At 44.2% G+C, this 20621-nt stretch overlaps 2 protein-coding genes across 2 annotated transcripts in view; both read left to right on the forward strand.

The window, feature by feature from the left end:
* The window catches only part of abcd3a (ATP-binding cassette, sub-family D (ALD), member 3a), a 79425-nt gene extending 78662 nt beyond the window's left edge, over window positions 1-763 (forward strand). The window contains exon 23 of the mRNA XM_070886018.1: window positions 272-763. Coding sequence (XP_070742119.1) covers window positions 272-349 — 78 coding nt within the window. The 3' untranslated portion in view covers window positions 350-763. The remainder of the gene's footprint in view (window positions 1-271) is intronic.
* A 916-nt stretch (window positions 764-1679) lies between these two features.
* Window positions 1680-20621, forward strand: part of acp5b (acid phosphatase 5b, tartrate resistant) — a 73265-nt gene continuing 54323 nt past the window's right edge. The window contains exons 1-3 of the mRNA XM_070888217.1: window positions 1680-1824; window positions 2122-2256; window positions 12509-12702. Coding sequence (XP_070744318.1) covers window positions 1680-1824; window positions 2122-2256; window positions 12509-12702 — 474 coding nt within the window. The remainder of the gene's footprint in view (window positions 1825-2121; window positions 2257-12508; window positions 12703-20621) is intronic.

Genomic DNA, 20621 nt, shown 5'->3' on the forward strand with positions numbered 1-20621 from the left:
AGCCACCCGTTGAAACTTATCAATTTTTTTTAAATTTCAGAATACAACTATTAGATTCTTGTGATCCATTTTAAGCGACTTAAATTTTTACTGCTCTTACTGCATGTCTATGTACCTTTTTTAAGATTGAATGAGCTGTTATTTTGGAAATTGAGTCAATAGTGATGCCAAGTGTTTGTGTGTATTTAAAGCCAATTTATTTCAAGCTGCAAATTTTGTATAATTTACATTTTCAGGTGATTTATTACATAATATTGCTTTCTGTTCCCAGCATTACCTGCACATGGATGGCAGAGGAAATTATGAATTTAAGCCAATTACTGCAGATACAGTAGAATTTGGTTCTTAAGCTCCATCTGTCAATCTGTTTATGGCAGAAGAAGTGGACTGAATTGCAGAATAACTCTGTACAATACGCATTCTACTGTACACTAACTTAATATTTCAACTTGTAATTAATTGTCGGTTTTAATGGTACTGTAATAAAACTGAATAATTACACTGATTCATTTGTAGTCTTGTTGAGAGCTGTATATTTGGAAATATTAATATGGAGACTCGTACATCTAGTAAAATCTATCTAGGAAATGTTTGTTTGAATTAATATCTTAATTAAGATAACTTATAATGTTTTATGTACAATACAAATGAAGTAACCTAGGAATGCACTACATGATGGCATGTTCTTGATATGCAATAATTTGATATCTCCAAGTCATTTCCTAATGTTTTACAGAAAAAAAATAAAGATGTGAAATGTTAACATTTATGTGTTCATGCTGTATGACTAATTAATTGTATTTGTATCAACAAAGAGTTATATTTAGAGTATTGCATCTAGTTTGGATCACTAATTATGAAAACGTTTACTCATTTGGTGTAGCATCTGTGAACCAGCTGTGCACAAGGCACATGATCTCTTCAAAAAAAGTAGTCTGATTTGCTTTCCATCACTTATCAGATATCAAGATCAAACATCCCAGCAGTCAAACTTATCACGAAACACAAGCATATTAATTCTCAGTTCTTCACACCAGGTGTCACACATGCAAATTTCTGTCACTTTGGCAATTTTTTTAAATGAAAATAAAAAAACAATAATTTCCTAGCAACAGAAAAAACCCTGCAATTGACTTCAGAATGTCCCTATTTATGACATGTGGTCCACATCATTCACATTTATAACATCGTCCGCATGCTCGACATGAGACACTCAAAGCAAGCGCTCTACTCGGAACTCCTACACGGCAAGTGAGACCCAGGTGGACAGAGGAAATGTTTCAAGGATACCCTAAAACCTCCTTGATCAAGTGCAACATCCCCACCGACACCTGGGAGTCCCTGACCCAAGACCACCCTAAATGGAGGAAGAGCATCCGGGAGGGCACTGAGCACCTCGAGTCTAGTCGCCGGGAGCATGCAGAAACCAAACGCAGGCAGCGGATGGAGCGTGTGGCAAACCAGACTCCCCACCCACCCTTTCCTTCAACCACTGTCTGTCCCACTCGTGACAGAGACTGTAATTCCAGTATTGGTTCAGTCACCTGAGAACTCACTTTTAGAGTGGACTGCCGATGATGATTTATAACAATAAGACAGAATATGAATTGAGTTCAGAATCGATAGTTGTGCTGAATTTATAATTCGAAGGTAAAAGGACAGTGAAAGATAAAGGAAATATGAAGGATGCTGAGATCAGAGTGGAACACCTGACGATTGGTGACACCATGAATCAACATTCTTTTGCCTTTGACCATTGGAGCCTATTGCAACATCCAATTATGATGAAGTGTTCGAGGAGCCGCAGGGATGACATTTTACAATGTAATGGGAAATTCATTAGTTACACTTTTTTAATTTTACCATCTTGATAATTGTCCTTCCCCTTTTTGGTTGACTAATTTTGAAAGGAGAAATATCTTTCAACAATGTATTTCCGGAAGCCTTATCATGACACTTGCTTGCAGGCGAGTTGCTAAACTCAGCCCACTGGCTAATACTGATCACTGGTTACATGGTTAAAGTTTATAGAACGGCTGCTGTTTTCTATTAAATATCCCGGTACAATTTTATGCTTTTTGGGGGGCAAACATCAAGGACTGATAAAATAAAACGTCGCAGCAAGTGGAAGTTGGGCTGTTAACACAAGCGTTTTGATCAGTCCTTTTTCCTGCCGCTTGATCATGGAGCTGTTTGAAGGTGTGCTTCACTTGGTAATAGTTTATTTGCAATTAGCGGTGTCCTATCCACAAGAAGGTGAGTTGCTCGTTTTATTGTAATTATATAGTTTTATTTATGGTATCCTGCATGTGTTTCGGGTACTGTAATAAAGTAGAAACTTTATGCATTTCCAATTATAATTGCCACCTTCGGCAGTGCTTCATCCAAAGAAAACTGCACAAAGTAAAGGCGCCACTTGTCTCTTCAGTAAAATAAATAAAATATTAAATACCTTCACGAAAGATGGAAATAAAAGTATGAACTCCTTTTTAATGCGTCATTAAACGTATTCCAGGTAAAGCGAGCAACAGGGTTATATTTTGCTTGGGTTTATTTGATTTGTGATGCTGCTTTAAACACGCGCAGATGTTTATGTGCAACAGAGGACGTGTGTTTGTAGTCTGTCCATGTTCACCGGGTTTAAAATACTGTAGTTAGATATGTCAGTACAGGTGACAGCTGAAGGTAGTCATGTCATACAGGGCAAAGTTGCAGGAGCAAGAGGGTAATTCTCCGTAACACTCATCTTAACGGACTGCATGTTCTCAAATAGGAAAACGCGTGCCCCTCCCCCATTAATATCACCAGCATCTGTAAACTACGTTCTTTTAAACCCAGTAACATTCTTTTAATCAAATCATTGCAAGTCACCTCATTTCTCAAAAGAAAAGGCAAGCTCTCATGTTCTCGTTCATTAATACGTCTAATGTATTTCATGGTGTCACAACAATAATCAGTAATTAAAGTGGACATGCAGTCAAGTCAACATACTGACAAGCTATGAATTTCCAGGAACTTTAAAAATACTGATCATGATCTCATGGAATTCCACACTGGAAGTGAAGATTTAAGTGTAGTCTTGAGGTGAAAGAAGGTTAGAGGGCAAGGGTCCACAGGTGAACTTCAGTCCCCTAATTTAAAGTTGTATATTCTGTCCTTATTTTTGTGTAATACTTTAACAAAAGTTGCAGAGAGTTGGCAATAACAGGAGTTCCTCTGCTGCATAGGCCGAGTTGCTGGGAGTTGCAAAATGCAGGTGCTCCAGAGTCACCAATGGTAGGAGCGTGAATTACAGCATGATAAGTTAACGTGGACAGTTTCCATTATAAAGCTAGACATCAGAATTTATAATTAAAAAAGTTGATGTAAATTGTATGTTGTCTTTAGATTTAAAATTATTATAGATAATATTTTATGACTTCAAACAGGATTGATTTTCGATCCTTCACAGGCAAACGATGGAAAGTTTATTTATCCTTGGGCGGGAAAGTGGAGTTGAGGTCGAAGATCAGCCATGATCTTATTGAATAGCGCAACGGGCCATTCCTGTTCCTAATGTTTATGTTCTTACGCTCTTGCATGAATGCATTTTTAAGGAGGGAAGAGATGTCTGTTATGCATTATTGTTCCTCTGATATTCTCAACAATAATATACAATTGTGAAGAAACTTTAATGAAGTGAACATCCCAAGGAGCATGTGTTTATGTCACTTGGTTTACACTAGAAGCTGTTTAAAACATTTGCTTTTCATAAAATCATAGAAATTACAGCACAGAAGTGAGATTATTGGGCACATTATATCTATGCCAGTGCTGGCTCTTTAAATGGAGCGAATTCTATTTCCCAGTATCCATTTCACACACTTAACTAATTCCCTTTCAAATTACAGTCTCTACCTTAATCACTTGTGAAGCGCACTCCTCTTTGTGAAGCAATTCTTTGAATTTCCTTCATCCTTCTATTAATTATTTTTTGATATATATCAGTTGGAATAAAAGATGGTTGGATTATGTTACTCCTAATTTTTTTAATTTCTGAAATTTGCCATTTGTATTTTCTGCCTCTTTCACTGGCGTTTGTAGCCTCTATGTTTGGCACTCCTGCTCTCGACTTGTGTTGCTGCAGTTTGTATTGGTCACTCGCATCTCTCATTTCTAATATTTTGCTGTGGCTGCTGGGATTTACATCATGTGAAATTTTTTTTTTTCTTTTGGCAAGAAAATGAAATGTCAAAACTTCCATCTAGCGAGTGTTAGTGTGTGATCAACTGGATGTTCAGTAAAACACTGATCGTATCATCAACCTGAACATTGAGAAAGAGATAATACATATTGTAACATGTTGCTTATTTTCCTCTTCTGTCAATTATCTCCCTTTTCATTTCCCTCTCGCAGCCCCCTCACCCCCACCACATGAAAGCATTGACCTCATGATGGGTTTTATTTGTTGTAAGTTTCAAGTCTGCGCTATGTAATTCAGCATCACTGATCGCTCCTGTAAACGGAGTCGCTCACAGATTTGACTGCCCAACATAGGATAGCATGATCGGGGGGTCATAACGGTGAAAATCCCTCCTTATTCAACTTGATAGTGTAATCTCGCAAGTGCCCCATATACATTTATTCTATCTTCCGAAAGGCATACTGTTGAACACACTCGTGCGACAAGGCTACTTATCAAATAGCAAGCTGTTATTTTACATATATGAACAAACAGAGTGACGTCGATGGTAAGTTGAAACTTATTTCGCAAGACTCCTCCGAACAGAACTTGAACATGGCCCTTTTTTAGCAGGCTAAGTACACTTTTTTTATTAACATTCTCCTAGTTAATACTATGTTGAAAGGAGAGAGCTTTTACCAGATCTTGGCAGACCCTGTAGACTCACTCAAGAGGAAGCCCAGGATATTTTGCCTCTGCCAAGACCAAAGGAACAGGAGTAGACCTGTTCTCTGCAGCCAAGAGCATGAGTCCCAAAGGCTATGTTGCCTGCCCGGTGCCAGGGTTAAGGACATCTCCTCTGGGCTAGAGAGGAACTTGGAGTGGGAGGGGAAAGATCCAGTTGTCGTGGTCCACGTTGGTACCAACAATGTAGGTAGGACAAACAAAGACTGGGAGTATGAGCAGGTAGGGGCCAAATTAAAAAGCAGAACCACAAAGGTAATAATCTCTGGATTACTATCTGAGCCACGAGCAAATTTGCATAGAGTAAATAGGATCAGAGAAGTGAACGTGTGGCTCAAAGATCGGTGCAGGAGGAATGAGTTTCAATTCATGGGGCACTGGCATCCGTAGTAGAATAGGAGGGAGCTGTTCTGTCGGGATGGGCTTCATTTGAACCAGGCTGGGGCCAATGTCCTAGCAAATCGAACAACACTGGCTGTAGATAGAGCTTTAAACTAAATATTGGGGGGAGGGATCCGGTGAGTGGCAATTTAAAAAAAATCAAAGAGAAAGGAGAAGGCAAAAGTGCAGGATAGCAATAAGGGTAATGACAACCAGAGTGACCGGAAGAGACAGAGCATATACACATAAGATAAAATTAAAAGCTCTATATCTGAACACACAAAACATTCGCAACAAGATAGATGAGTTGATGGCACAGATAGAAATAAATGGGTATGATCTGATTGCCGTTACAGAGATGTGGTTGCAAGGTGACCAAGGCTGAGAACTGAATATTCAGGGGTATCTACCATTTCGTAAGGAGAAGGTGGTGGGGTAACTCTCTTAATAAGGGATGAGATCAGTGCAGTCGTGAGAAATGATACTGGTTCAGAAGATCACCATATAGAACCTGTTTGGGTAGAGATAAGAAATAATAAGGGAAAGAAGTAACTGGTGGGAGTGGTCTACAGGCCCCTCTAACAGTAGCCACACTGTAGGACAGAGTATAAATCAAGAAATAATAGAGGCTTGTAAGAAAGATACGGCAATATTTATTGGGCGATTTTAATCTTCATATTGATTGGACAAATCAAATTTGCAAAGGTAGCTTTGAGGAAAAGTTCATAGAGTGTATGCGGGCTGGTTTCTTGGAACAATACGTTGTGGAACCAACCAGGGAGCAGACTATTCTAGATCTGGTAATGTGTAACGAGTCTGGATTAATTAATGATCTCGTAGTGAAGTATCCTCTTGGGAAGAGTGATCATGCCTTGGTAGAAATTCAAATTCAGTTTGAGAGTAAGAAAGCTAGGTCTCAAACTAGTGTCCTTAACAAAGAAACATAGAAAATAGGTGCAGGAGTAGGCCATTCGGCCCTTCGAGCCTGCACTACCATTCAATATGATCACGGCCGATCATGCACTTCAGTACCCCATTCCTGCTTTCTCTTAACTTAAATAAAGGTAATTACAAAGGTATGATGGCAGAATTGGTTAAAGTGGACTGGGAAAATATAATAAAGGGTAAGACTGTAGAAAAGCAATGGCAAACATTTAAGGGGATATTTCAGAACTCTCAGCAAAGATATATTCCAGTGAGAAACAAAGACTAAGAGAAGGATGAACCATCCCTGGCTAACTAAGGAACTAAAGGACGGTATCAAATTGAAAACAAAGGCATACAATGTTGTGAAGAACAGTGGAAGACCAGAGGATTGGGAAATTTTTAGAAACCAGCTAAAAAAATTGATAAAGGCAGAGAAGATAGCATATGAGAGTAAACTAGCAAGAAATATAAAAAGCAGACAGTAAGAGCTTCTATAGGTATATAAGAAGGAAGCGTGTAGCTAAAGTAAATGTTGGTCCCTTCGAGGATGAGACTGCGAAATTAATAATATAATAATAGGTAACACGGAAATGGTGGAGACTTTGAACAAATATTTTGTATCGGTCTTCATGGTAGAAGACACGAAAAACACCCCAATAACTGATAATCAAGGAGCGAGGGGGGAGAGAAACTTAAAACAATCACTATCACTAGAGATAAAGTACTAGGTAAACTAATGGGACTAAAGGTGGACAAGTCCCCTGGACCTGATTGCTTGCATCGTAGGGTCTTAAAAGAAGTGGCTGCAATGATAGTGGATGCATTGATTGTAATTTACAAAAAATCCCTGGATTCTGGAGAGGTCCCAGCAGACTGGAAAACAGCAAATGTAATGCCCCTATTTAAGAAAGGAGGGAGACAGAAACCAGGAAACTATAGACCAGTTAGCCTAACATCTGTCATTGGAAAAATGCTGGAGTCCATCATTAAGGAAGTATTAGCAGTACATTTAGAAAATCAAAATGCAGTCGAGCAGAGTCAGTATGGGGGAAATCATGTTTGACAAATTTGCTGGAGTTCTTTGAGGATGAAACGAGCAGGGTGGATAAAGAACCAGTAGATGTGTACTTGGATTTCCAGAAAGCATCTGGTAAGGTGCCATATAAAAGGTTAATGCACAAGATAAAAGCTCATGGGGTTGGAGATAATATATTAGCGTGGATAGACGATTGGCTAACTAACAGAAAGTTGGGATAAATGGGTCATTTCAGGTTGGCAAACTGTAACTAGTGGGGTGCCACAGGGATCAGTGCTGGGGCCTCAACTATTTACAATTTATATTAATGACTTGGATGAAGGGACCGAGTGTAACGTAGCCAAATTTGCTGATGATACAAAGATAGGTGGGAAAGCAAGTTGTGAGGAGGCTGTAACAAATCTACAAAGGGATATAGATCGGCTAATTGAATGGGCAAAAATTTGGCAGATGGAGTATAATGTGGGCAAATGTGAGGTCATCCATTTTGGCAGGAAAAATAAAAAAGCAAATTACTATTTAAATGGCGAGAGATTACAAAATGCTGCAGTACAGCGGGATCTGGGCGTTCTTGTACATGAAACACAAAACGTTAGCATGCAGGTACAGCAAGTAATCAGGAAGGCAAATGGTATGTTGGCCTTTATTGCAAGGGGGATGGAGTATAAAAGCAGGGAAGTCCTGCTCCAACTGTACAGGATGTTGGTAAGACCACACCTGGAGTACTGCGTACAGTTTTGGTCTTATTTAAGAAAGGATATACTTGCATTTGAGGCAGTTCAGAGAAGATGCACGAGGTTGATTCCTGAGATGAAGGGGTTGTCATGTGAAGAAAGGTTGAGCAGGTTGGGCCTATACTTATCGGAGTTTAGAAGAATGAGAGGTGACCTTATTGAAACATATAAGATTCTCAGGGGGCTTGACAGGGTAGATGCAGAGAGGATATTTCCCCTCAATGGGGAATCTAAAACTAGGGGACATAGTTTCAGAATAAGGGGTCGGCCATTTAAGACAGAAATGAGGAGGAATTTATTCTCTCAGAGGGTCGTGAATCTTTGGAATTCTCTACCCCAGGGAGCTGTGGAGGCTGGGTCATTGAATATATTTAACATGGAGATAGACAGATTTTTGAATTAGAAGGGAGTCAAAGGTTATGGAGAGTGGCGGAGAAGTGGAGTTGAGGCCAGGATCCGATCAGCCACTATCTTAATGATTTCCGGGCCTGACCGCCGCATGCTGCTCCCGGTCACGCATGGTGCCGGCCTACAAGACCATCAGCAGGCCGAGGCCATTGGAAGGAGCAGCGTGTGGCGGCATACCACTGTAGGGAGCAGCGCGTGCTGCTGCAGGAGGGCGATGGCTACGAAGCCAGGTTGCTGATTGCAGTGTGGGCAGACACAGCAGGAGGGGCGAAGGAGCGGCAAGAGTCCGTAGCGGGAAGCGACCGGGGTCCAGGAGAGGAGTGAATCTGGGGCCCAGGAGTGGCGAGGGCCCAGGGGCAGCACAGGCCAGCCCACACTGCGATATGTGTGCGCTCTCAGTGTGTGCAGCAGAGCTGGTTTCCAGTTAGTCTTGGGTAATCCTTGCCACTGGACCAAGACCTAGCTCTGTCAAGCTCTTGTGGTGGCTGGTGTGCAACGGCCACCACACGTTAAAAAAAATCTTCTACTCTTCACAATGTAGTTCGGGATCTGGAATATTAGGTCCTTCATTGAAATACCCTTTTTGGCGTGGAAGCAAGTCATCCTCACATCGAGGGACTGCCTATGATGATGATGATCTTAATGAATGGTGGAGTAGGCTCGAGGGATCAAATGGTCTACTCCTGCTCTTATTTCTTATGTTCAGCCCCTCGAGCCTGTTCCGCCATTCAATAAGATCACGGCTAATCTGTGACCGAACTCCATATACCCGCCTTTAGTCCATACACTTTAATGTCTTTGGTTAACAAAAAGCTATCAAACTCCGATATAAAATTAACAATTGATCGAGCATCAATTTCCGTTTGCAGTAGAGAGTTTCAAACTTTTACCACCCTTAGTGTGTAGAAGTGTTTCCAACTTCATCCCTGAAAGGTCTCGCTCTAATTTTTAGACTATGGCCCCCAGTCCTAGATTCCCCAACCAGAGGAAATAGTTTCCCTCTATCTACCCTATCTGTTCCCTTTAATATCTTGAAAACTTCGATCAGATCACCCCTTAACCTTCTAAGGAATACAACCCTAATTTGTGTAATCTCTCCTCATAAATTAACCCTTGAAAAGTCTGGGTATCATTCTGGTCCACACTTCCTCCAAGGTCAATATATCCTACAGTGTGGTGCCCAGAACTGCTCACAGTACTCCAGGTGTGGTCCAACCAGGGCTTTGTATAGCTGCAGCATAACTTTTTCCTCCTTGTGTTCTCGTCCTCTAGATATAAAGGCCAGCATTCCATTAGCTTTTTTGATTATTTTCTGTACCCGTTCATGACATTTTAATGATTATGTACCTGAACACCCCCCCTTTGGACATCCTCTGTTTTAAGCCTTTCACCATTTAGAAAGTACCCTGTTTTATCCTTTAGGTCCAAAGTGGATGAACTCACATTTGCCTACATTGAAATCCATTTGCCACAGTTTTGCCCATTCACTTAATCTATCAATATCCCTTTGTAATGTTATGCTTTCATCTACACTGCCTACAATGCCACCTACCATTGTATCATCGACAAATTTGGATAAATGACTTTCTGTACCTTCATCTAAGTCGTTAATAAATATTGTGAACAGATCCCTGGGGGACACTACTAGTCACATCCTGCCAATTTGAGTACCTACCCATTATCCCTTTACAGAGATTACATGGCTTGCCAGGTGGGGGGATGGGGGGGCAGTGGGGAGAGAGAGGAGAGGGGGACGGTGTAGGAAGTGCGTGCTCCAGTCACCATGTGGGGCAGGCTTGATGAATCAGCTGGTCTTTACCTGTCGTCAATTTTGTATGTTTGTATGACCTCTGACCCTCTCTGACTGGATTGGTCAGTTGTATTGCCAAACCAGCTATTGGCCTCTCAGGTGTGAGCTTTCCAGATAGTACCACGTGTTGGGCTTACATGAATGAAGCTACACCAATATATTACACCCAATCTCCTCTTCGAGGTGTGTTACCAAATTTCATTGCCTCAAACTGATGTGGAAAGGGTGGGGCGGCGGGGAGGTGGGGGAATCCTGGCTAGATACTTCGACTGGGTCTAATTCCTTATGTGCTGAATTCTAAGCTGCAATCCCAAATTTGTTCTAGATTTAACCTCCATTGAGCTGAATTTAACTTAAGAAATAAATTTGCCTTGATATAAATTGCCCCCAAATTCCTCCTGGGTTAAAATTGCTGAAATGTGACACTGTTTCATGGCAGCCTACATCAGTCCAATGGCTATTCTTTATGCGGAAAATTAGATAGTGGATGTCAGCAAGTTATTCACCTGTGAGGGCATCACAACTGAACCTGATCCTGCCCTCTATTGATGTTGACACACGTATTTCCAGCAAAGGTCACTGGAGAGTGACCAAGAGTAGGAATGCAGGCGGATTTTTCTCTCACCACCTTCCCTGACCCAGGGCATTGAGGCCATTTGCACACCTTTACGGTTGTGCAGCCAAGACTCCCCCCACCCCACCCCATAACTTGGCATAGACTGTGGATGTAACCTAGGAGCTTTCTGGTCTGTATAGCTCAGCTACTCAATGCCTTCACCAGCTGAGTTACTGAGATGTTGTATTTAAGAGCAACTGTAAAATATATACAGAACTGGGTAATAGTGGCTTGCATGTTATAGAAGTATTATAAAACAACCACATGGAAGCCAATTCTTGTGTTTCTTTTAGATTTTTCATGCATGATATTAATATTTAATCAACTATGTTGATAGTCATCCCTATAATATCAAACTCTTTCATGGCAGGATATTGATCCAGATCCCATTTAAGGGAGTCGAATCAATATAACATTAGTTTGATTTGTCAGGGAGTCTACTCTACATTATTTCTACCCTGGTCTTGTTAATTTTGTATTCACCCTCTCGTCGTCTAATCACAGTTCAAAAACAGTGAATGGGATTAATCAGTCACATCCTTGTCTTTTTGTAAATTGCTGTATCCACACAGAACGTAACTTCATGTATTGCAAGGAATCCAATTTAATTGTTAAGTGGTAATAATTGTAGGACAATTCATAAGAAATAGGAGCAGGAGTAGGCCATATGGCCCCTCGAGCCTGCTCCGCCATTTAATACAATCATGGCTGACCCGATCATGGACTCAGCTCCACTTCCCTGCTCGCTCCCCATAACCCCTTAATCCCTTATCGGTTAAGAAGCTGTCTATCTCTGTCTTAAATTTATTCAATGTCCCGGCTTCCACAGCTTTCTGAGGCAGCGAATTCCACAGATTTACAACCCTCTGAGAGAAGACATTTCTCCTCATCTCAGTTTTAAATAGGTGACCCCTTATTCTAAGATTATGCCCTCTAGTTCTAGTCTCCCCCATCAGTGGAAACATCCTCTCGACAAGCCCCTTCATAATCTTATACGTTTCGATAAGATCACCTCTCATTCTTCTGAATTTCAATGAGTAGAGGCCCAACCTACTCAACCTTTCCTCATAAGTCAACTCCCTCATCTCCGGAATCAACCTAGTGAGCCTTCTCTGAACTGCCTCCAAAGCAAGTATATCCTTTCGTAAATATGGAAACCAAAACTGCACGCAGTATTCCAGGTGTGGCCTCACCAATACCCTGTATAACTGTAGCAAGACTTCCCTGATTTTATACTCCATCCCCTTTGCAATAAAGGCCAAGATTCCATTGGCCTACCTGATCACTAGCTGTACCTGCATACTAACCTTTTGTGTTTCATGCACAAGTAACCCCAGGTCCCGCTGTACTGCGGCACTTTGCAATCTTTCTCCATTTAAATAATAACTTGCTCTTTGATTTTTTCTGCTAAAGCGCATGATCTCACACTTTCTAACATTATACTCCATCTACCAAATTTTTGCCCACTCACTTAACTTGTCTATGTCCTTTTACAGATTTTTTGTGTCCTCCTCACACACTGCTTTTCCTCCCATCTTTGTATCGTCAGCAAACTTGGCTCAATCGCTGAGTAGTTTTACTTTTTAGGAATTGTCAGCTACTATGAATTCTCAAAATCTTAATTGGTGATTCTGTATTTCACAGTTCCGATGAATTGAACTCATGTTTTCTTCTTCTGTTTGGTTACAAGACAGTGCCATCCGATTTATTGCATTCGGAGATGGGGGAGGCCTGCCTGGTCCACCTTACGTAACAGTCGTTCAGAAAGCCACAGCAGACGAGATGGGGAGAGTTGCACAGAACTCAGCAACAGATTTTATACTTAATGTTGGAGATAATTTTTACTACCACGGTGTGAATGATGTGAATGATTTCAGATTTAAGGTAACTGATTGTTGTTCATTCAAATCAGTTGTATTTAAAAGGAGGTAAATCTCTGTCTTTACAAAAACAGAGTTTCAACTGGGGACTGTACAGTAATGGTACATGCTCCCAAAATACCTCAACTAAGTGTTGCCATCTCAATTGCTGCTCATATTCAGGTTGGAGGGTTGCAAAGGTTGTAGAATAAATGGAAAACTCTCCTGGAATTAACTAGGGAAGACGCTGATCTCTTATACACTACATTTTAATTATATGCTTCTTAAATGGCTCTTAAACTTAACCCCCAAATAATTATCTGTCTACAGATAGTTAATTCCAACAAAGTAGCAATTAGTTTGGGAATATTCATGGAGCCTCCTCCTCCTGTTAGTTGTTCAATTGTTCACCATCATTCACGACTGGATGTGGCAGGACTGCAGAGCTTTGATCTGATCTGTTGATTGTGGGATCACTTAGCTGTGTCTACAGCGAGCTGCTTTCGTTGTTTAGCATTCATGTAGTCCTATGTTGCAAATTCCCCTGGTTCTCACCTCAGTTTTAAGTACGCCTGGTGCTAATCCTGGCATGCTCTTCTGCATGCCTCATTGAACCTGTGTTGGTCCCCTGGCTTGATTGTAATGGTAGAGTGAGGGATATGCCGGGTCATGAGGTTACAGATTGTGGTGGAATACAATTCTGCTGCTGCTAATGGCCCACAGCGCCTCATGGATACCCAGTTTTGAGCTGCTTGATCTGTTCTGTATCTGTCCCATTTAGCACGGTGGTAGTGCCACACAATACGATAGAAGGTGTCCTTGGTGTGAAGATCATGGTTGATCTTCTACTTCAACTCCACTTTCCTGCACTATCCCCATATCCTTTGATTCCCTCTTAAGCCCAAGGCTTGGGCTGATAAGTGGCAAATAACATTTGCGCCACGCAAGTGCCAGGCAGTGACTATTTCCAACAAGCGAGAGTCCAACCACTGCCCCTTGACATTCATTGGCATTACCATTGTCGAATTCCCCACCATCAACATCCTGGGGGTCACCATTGACCAGAATCTTAGCTAGAACACACACATAAATACTGTGGCTACAAGAGCAGGTCAGAGGCTAGGTATTCTGTGGCGAGTGTCTCATCTCCTGACTCCCCAAAGATTTTCCCGTTATCTCCAAGGCACAAGTCTGGAGTATGATAGAATACTCTCCACTTGCCTGGATGAGTGCAGCTCCAACAACACTCAAGAAGCTTGACACCATCCAGGACAAAGCAGACCGCTTGATTGGCACCCCATCTACCACCTTAAACATTCACTCCCTGCACCACCGGCGCAACGTGGCTGCAGTGTGTACCATCTACAAGATGCACTGCAGGAACTCCCCAAGACTTCTTCGTCAGCACCTCCAAAACCCGCAACCTCTACCACCTAGAAGGTCAAGAGCAGCAAGTGATTGGGAACATCATCACCTGCAAGTTCCAACTTACATACCATCCTGACTTGGAAATATATCGCCGTTCCTTCATCGTCGCTAGTCAAAATCCTGGAACTCGCTCTCTAACAGCACTGTGGGAGTACCTCCATCATCATCATAGGCAGTTCCTCGAAATCGAGGAAGACTTGCTTCCATTCTGAAAGTGAGTTCTCAGGTGGCTGTACAGTCCAATGTGGGGATTACAGTCTCTCACAGGTGGGGCAGACGGTGGTTGAAGGAAAGGGTGGGTGGGAAGCCTGGGTTGATGCACACTCCTTCTGCTCTCTGCACTTGTTATCTGCATGCACTCAGCGACTAGACTTGAGGTGCTCAGCGCCCTCCTGGATGCTGTTCCTCCACTTTGGGTGGTCTTGGGCCAGGGATTTCCAGGTGCCGGTGGGGATGTTGCATTTATCAAGGAAACTTTGAGGGTGTCCATGAAACGTTTCCTCTGCCCACCTGGACTCACTTGCCGTGTAGGAGTTCCGAGTAGAGCACTTGCTGAGGGAGTCTTGTGTCGGGCATGTGGACGATGTGGCCCGCCCAACAGAGCTGGTCGAGCGCGGCCAGTGCTTCGATGCTGGGGATGTTGGCCTGAGCGAGAACACTGATGTTGGTGCGTCTATCCTCCATGAGGATTTGTAGGATCTTGCAGAGGCAGCGTTGGTGGTATTTCTCTAACGCTTTGAGATGTCTGCTATATATGTCCACGTCTCTGAGCCATATAGGAGGGTGGCTTGGTACCAGATTTGAGGTCCTGGTCTTCAAACACTCTCATTCTCAGGCGACTGAAGGCTGCACTGACACACTGGAGGCGGTGTTGGACCTCGTCATTGATGTCTGTCTGTGCTGATAGTAGGCTCCCGAGGTATGGGAAATGGTGCACGTTGTCTGAGGCCAGGCCATGGATTTTGATGACTGGGGGGCAGTGCTGTGTGGCGGGGTCAGGTTGGTGGAGGACCTTTGTCTTATGGATGTTTGGCATGAGACTCATGCTTTCGTACGCCTCGGTGAAGGTGTTGACGATGGCTTGGAGTTCGGTTCACCACCAGCTTCTCAAGGGAAATTAGGGATAATAATAATAACTTGTATTTATATAGCGCCTCTACTATAGCAAAATGTCCCAAGGCGCTTCACAACAGTGTTACAAGACAAAACAGATAAATTTGACACCGAGCCACTAAAGAAGAAATGAAGGCAGATGACCAAAAGCTTGTTTAAAGAGGTAGGTTTTAAGGAGCAAATTAAAGGAGGAAAGAGAGGCAGAGAGGTTTATGGAGAGAGTTCCAGAACTTAGGTCCCAAACAGCTGAAGGCACGGCCAGCGATGGTTGAGCAGTTATAATGAGGGATATTCAAGAGGTCAGAATTTGAGGAGCGCAGACACCTTGTGGGATTGTGAGGCTGTAAAAGATTACAGAGATAGGGAGGGGCAAGGCCATGGAGTGGTTTGTAAACAAGGATGAGAATTTTGAAATCAAGGCGTTGTTTAACCAGGAGCCAATGTAGGTAAGAAAGCACAGGGGTGATGGGTGATCTTGACTTGGTGCGGGTTAGTACACGGGCTGCTGAGTTTTGGATGACCTCAAGTTTATGTAGTGTGGAATGTGGAAGGCTGGCCAGGAGTGAGTTGGAGTAGTCAAGTCTAGAGGTAACAAAGGCATGGATGAGGGTTTCAACAGCAAAAGAACCGAGGCAGGGACAGAGGTGGGCAATGTTATGGAGGTGGAAAAAGGCAATTTTAGTTATGCCGTGGCTATGTGGCTGGATACTCTTTTCGGGGTCAAATATGACATCTAGGTTATGAACAGTCTTATTCACCCTCAGATTGATGCTAGGGAGAGGGATGGAGTCAGCGGCTAGGGAACGCAGTTGTGCCGGGGGTCAAAGATAATGGCTTCGGCCTTCTCAATATTTAATTGGAGAAAATTTCTGCTCATCCAGTACTGGATGTCGGACAAGCAGTCTGACAATTTAGATACCAAGCAGGGGTCAAGAGAAGTGGTGGAGAGGTAGAGCGTACATGTGGAAACTGACTCTGTGTTTTCAGATAATATCGCCAAGGAGCAGCATATAGATGAGAAATAGGAATTGGCCAAGGACAGATCCTTGGGAGACACCAGAAGTAATGATGCGAGAGTGGAAAGAGAAGCCATTGCAGGAGATTTTCTGGCTACGATTAGATAGATAAGAATGGAACCAGGCGAGTGCAGTCCCACCTAGCTAAATGTTGGTGGAGAGGCGTTGGAGGAGGATGGAGTGGCCAACTGTGTCAAAGGCTGCAGACGGCCCAGAAGGATGAGGAAGGATAGTTTACCTTTGTCACACTCACAAAGGATGCCATTAGTAACTTTGATGAGAGCCGTTTTGGTACCGTGGCAGGGGTGAAAACTAGATGAAGGGATGGGGTCAAGGCTTGGTTTTTTGAGGAGAGGGGTGATGACAGCAGATTTGAAGAAGAGGGGAACAGTACCTGAGGAGAGAGAATCGTTAATAATGTCGGCTAATATGGGAGCCAAAAAAAGAAGTTGGGTGGTCAGCAGTTTAGTGGGAATAGGGTCAAGAGAGCAGGAAGTGGGTTTCATGGACAAGATGTGTTTGGAGAGATCAAGAGGGGAGATCGAAGAGAAACTAGAGAAAGATGTGAGTTTAGGGCTTGGGCAGGTGGGAGCCTCAGATAAAGTTTGGCCCTGTGGGCTAGGTGAAGGAAGGGAACTCGCAGATAATATGTCCTTACTATGCAGTACAAATGCACACGAGGCCCATACTAGAGAGAAGGTCACTCTGTGACCAGTAACCTTTATTAGCCAGCACTGAAGTGGAGAAGATGGGTGGAGCTTCCCCTTTTATACCTAAAAGTCCAGGTTAGGAGTGTCTCCCACAAGTTCACCACCTAGTGGTCAGTGTGCTCACAGTGTACAACTTAGGTCAGTTTATACATGGATTACAATGACAGTAGAATACATGACATCACCTCCCCCCCAAATTCTTATTGGGATCACAGGTTAAGTCTCTCTGGTGGTTTACGCTCCCTTGTAGAGCGCCTGAGTTGGGGCTCCGGTTGTTGGGCGCTGGCCTGAGTGTCTGGTGTTTGCGGTGCCTCAGGCCTGTCCGGACTGTCCACAGTGACTGGGCTCTCCTCCACTTGGTTCCGGTGTTCGGTCACCTGTGGTGGAGTGAACTCTACATCGTGTTCTTCCTCTGCTTCTTCTATGGGGTTGCTGAACCTTCTTTTTGTTTGATCCACGTGTTTGCGGCAGATTTGTCCATTGGTAAGTTTAACTACCAGAATCCTATTCCCCTCTTTGGCAATCATAGTGCCTGCGAGCCATTTGGGCCCTGCAGCGTAGTTGAGGACAAAGACAGGGTCATTGACATCAATACATCGCACCCTCGCATTTCCGTCATGGTAGTCACATTGTGACTGGCGCCTGCTCTCAACAATTTCTTTCATGGTGGGGTGTATAAGGGATAACCTGGTTTTGAGCGTCCTTTTCATGAGCAGCTCTGCGGGTGGAACCCCTGTGAGCGAGTGTGGTCTGGATCTATTGGCCAACAGGAGGCGTGTTAAGCGGCTTTGTAGGGAACCCCCTTGGATTCTGAGCATCCCCTGTTTGATTATCTGCACTGCTCGTTCCTCCTGGACGTTTCAGGCCGGCTTGAACGGGACCGTTCTGACATGGTTGATACCATTTCCTGCCATGACGTCCTGGAATTCAGTGCTTGTAAAGCATGGGCTATTGTCGCTGACCAAGACGTCCGGTAGACCACGGGCGGCGAACATTGCCCGTAGACTTTCTACCGTGGCAGAGGATGTGCTTGAATTGAGAATGTCACACTCGATCCATTTGGAGTAGGCGTCTACTACAACCAAAAACATTTTTCCCATGAAAGGACCTGCATAGTCCACATGGATGCGTGACCATGGCTTGGCGGGCCAGGACCAGGGGCTAAGGGAGTCTTCCCTGGGCGCATTGCCCAGCTGGGCACATGTGTTGCACCTGCGAACACAAAGTTCCAGTTCTGCATCTATCCCTGGCCACCAAACATGTGACCTGGCAATTGCCTTCATCATGACAATGCTCATTGTGGAGTTCTCGGATGAACGCCTCTCTGTCCATCTGGGGCATGACTACTCGGTTACCCCATAGTAGGCAATCGGCCTGAATCGAGAGTTCATCCTTGCGCCTGTGAAATGGTTTAAATTCCTTAGGGCATGCCCCGTACGTGGCTGCCCAGTCCCCATTCAGGACACATTTCTTAACTAAAGACAGTAGCGGGTCTCTATTTGTACAGACTTTGATCTGACGGGCTGTCACGGGTGAGCCTTCACTTTCGAAAGCTTCAACAGCCATGACCATCTCAGCAGCATTGTTGTCCCTTTGGTGTTGGCTAGTGGGAGCCTGCTGAGTGCATCGGCGCAGTTTTCAGTGCACGGTCTGTGCCGAATTGTATAGTGATAGGCGGCTAACGTGAGTGCCCACCTCTATATGCAGGCCGACGCATTTGCATTTATGGCTTTGTTGTCGACCAAAAGGGACGTCAGGGGTTTGTGATCTGTCTCCAGCTCAAATTTCCTGCCAAACAGGTACTGGTGCATTTTTTTTTACTGCATATGCACATGCAAGCATTTCCTTTTCTACCATCCCATAGCCCCTTTCTGCCTGGGACAGACTTCTGGAGTCATAAGCTACCGGATGTAACTGACCCTTGGCATTGACATGCTGCAACACACACCCGACACCATAGGACGACGCATCGCATGTTAAAACAGGTTTCTTACATGGGTCGTATAGCATTAACAGATTGTTGGAGCATAACAAATTGCGTGCTCTGTCAAAAGCCCTTTCCTGGCTGCCCCCCAAACCCATTCGCGACCTTTGCGTAGGAGCACGTGTAGCGGCTCGAACAGCGTGCTCAATTTGGGAAGAAAGTTACCAAAATAGTTCAGGAGCCCCAGGAACGAACGCAGCTCCGTCATGTTACGGGGTCTGGGTGCTCTCTGGATCGCTTCCGTTTTGGACGCAGTAGGTCTGATCCCATCTGCTGCTACTCTCATCCCCAGTAATTCTACCTCTGGAGCTAGGAAGATGCACTTCACCTTTTTTAGCCGCAGACCTACCCGGTCCAGCCTGCGTAGCACCTCCTCCAAGTTGTGGAGGTGTTCTTCAGTATCGCAACCCGTGATGAGGATGTCATCTTGAAAAACCACCGTCCTTGGAATCGACTTGAGGAAACTTTCCGTGTTTCGTTGAAAGATCGCGGCGGCCGAGCGAATCCCGAACGGACATCTGTTGTACTCAAACAACCCCTTGTGTGTTGTGATGGTGGTCAGCTTCTTCAACTCACTCGCCAGCTCCTGGGTCATGTAAGCTGAGGTCAGGTCCAATTTTGAAAAAAGTTTGCCACCGGATAGCGTCGCAAAGAGGTCCTCCGCTCTCGGTAGCGAGTACTGGTCTTGGAATGACACCCGATTTGATGGTGGCCTTGTAATCACCACATATCCTGACCGACCCATCCGCCTTGAGCACCGGCACAATTGGGCTCGCCCAGTCACTGAATTCGACTGGCGAGATGATGTCTTTCCTCAGCAGGCGGTCCAATTCGCCTTCTATCTTTTCCCGCATCACATACGGCACCGCTCTGGCCTTGTGGTGTACTGGCCTGGCATCTGGGTTTATGTGAATCACTACCTTGGTCCCCATGAAAGTGCCGATGCTGGGTTGAAATAGTGAGTCAAATTTGTCCAGGACCTGTGAACATGATATTCGCTCCACAGAAGAAATTGCATTGACATCGCCCCATTTCCAGTTCATGACAGCAAGCGAACTCCTCCCCAGCAGTGCGGGACCATCCCCCGGGACAATCCAGAGTGGCAACCTGTTCTCCGAATCTTTGTGGGTCACGACTACCATGGCGCTGCCTAGCACCTGAATGATCTCCTTTGTATATGTCCATCGCTGTGCGTCAATTGGCAATAATTTTGGCCTCCTGGCCTTGGATGCCAACAACTTGTTGAACTGTTTGATACTCATCAGGGACTGGCTGGCCCCTGTGTCTAGCTCCATTGATACTGGGATGCCATTGAGGAGCACTTTCATTATTATCGGTGGCGTCCTGGTGTATGAACTGTATATGTGCTCCACATGAACTCGCTGAACTTCAGCTTCCAGCGATTTCCCCCAGTGTCCATTTGGCCTCGTAGGGCTTACATCGGGCCCGTCCTCCTCGGACATCAACCTGGCTGCAGGCTTCCTGCGCATACGTGCCAAGTGACTGCTGACGTTGCAGTTTCTGCAGGTATATTGCTGATACCTGCAAGCTCTGGCTGTGTGTTTGCCTCCACACCAACATGAGCCATTGTTGGAAACAAAAGGTCCATTACCAGTCGATTGTCTCTGACTGTCTATGTAACTGTCCTTAAAAGCACCATTGACAGGTGTTGAATGCCCCATTACTGGCCGCA

This window comes from Pristiophorus japonicus, chromosome 8 (assembly GCF_044704955.1).
Source record: "Pristiophorus japonicus isolate sPriJap1 chromosome 8, sPriJap1.hap1, whole genome shotgun sequence".
Classification (NCBI taxonomy): Eukaryota; Metazoa; Chordata; class Chondrichthyes; family Pristiophoridae; genus Pristiophorus; species Pristiophorus japonicus.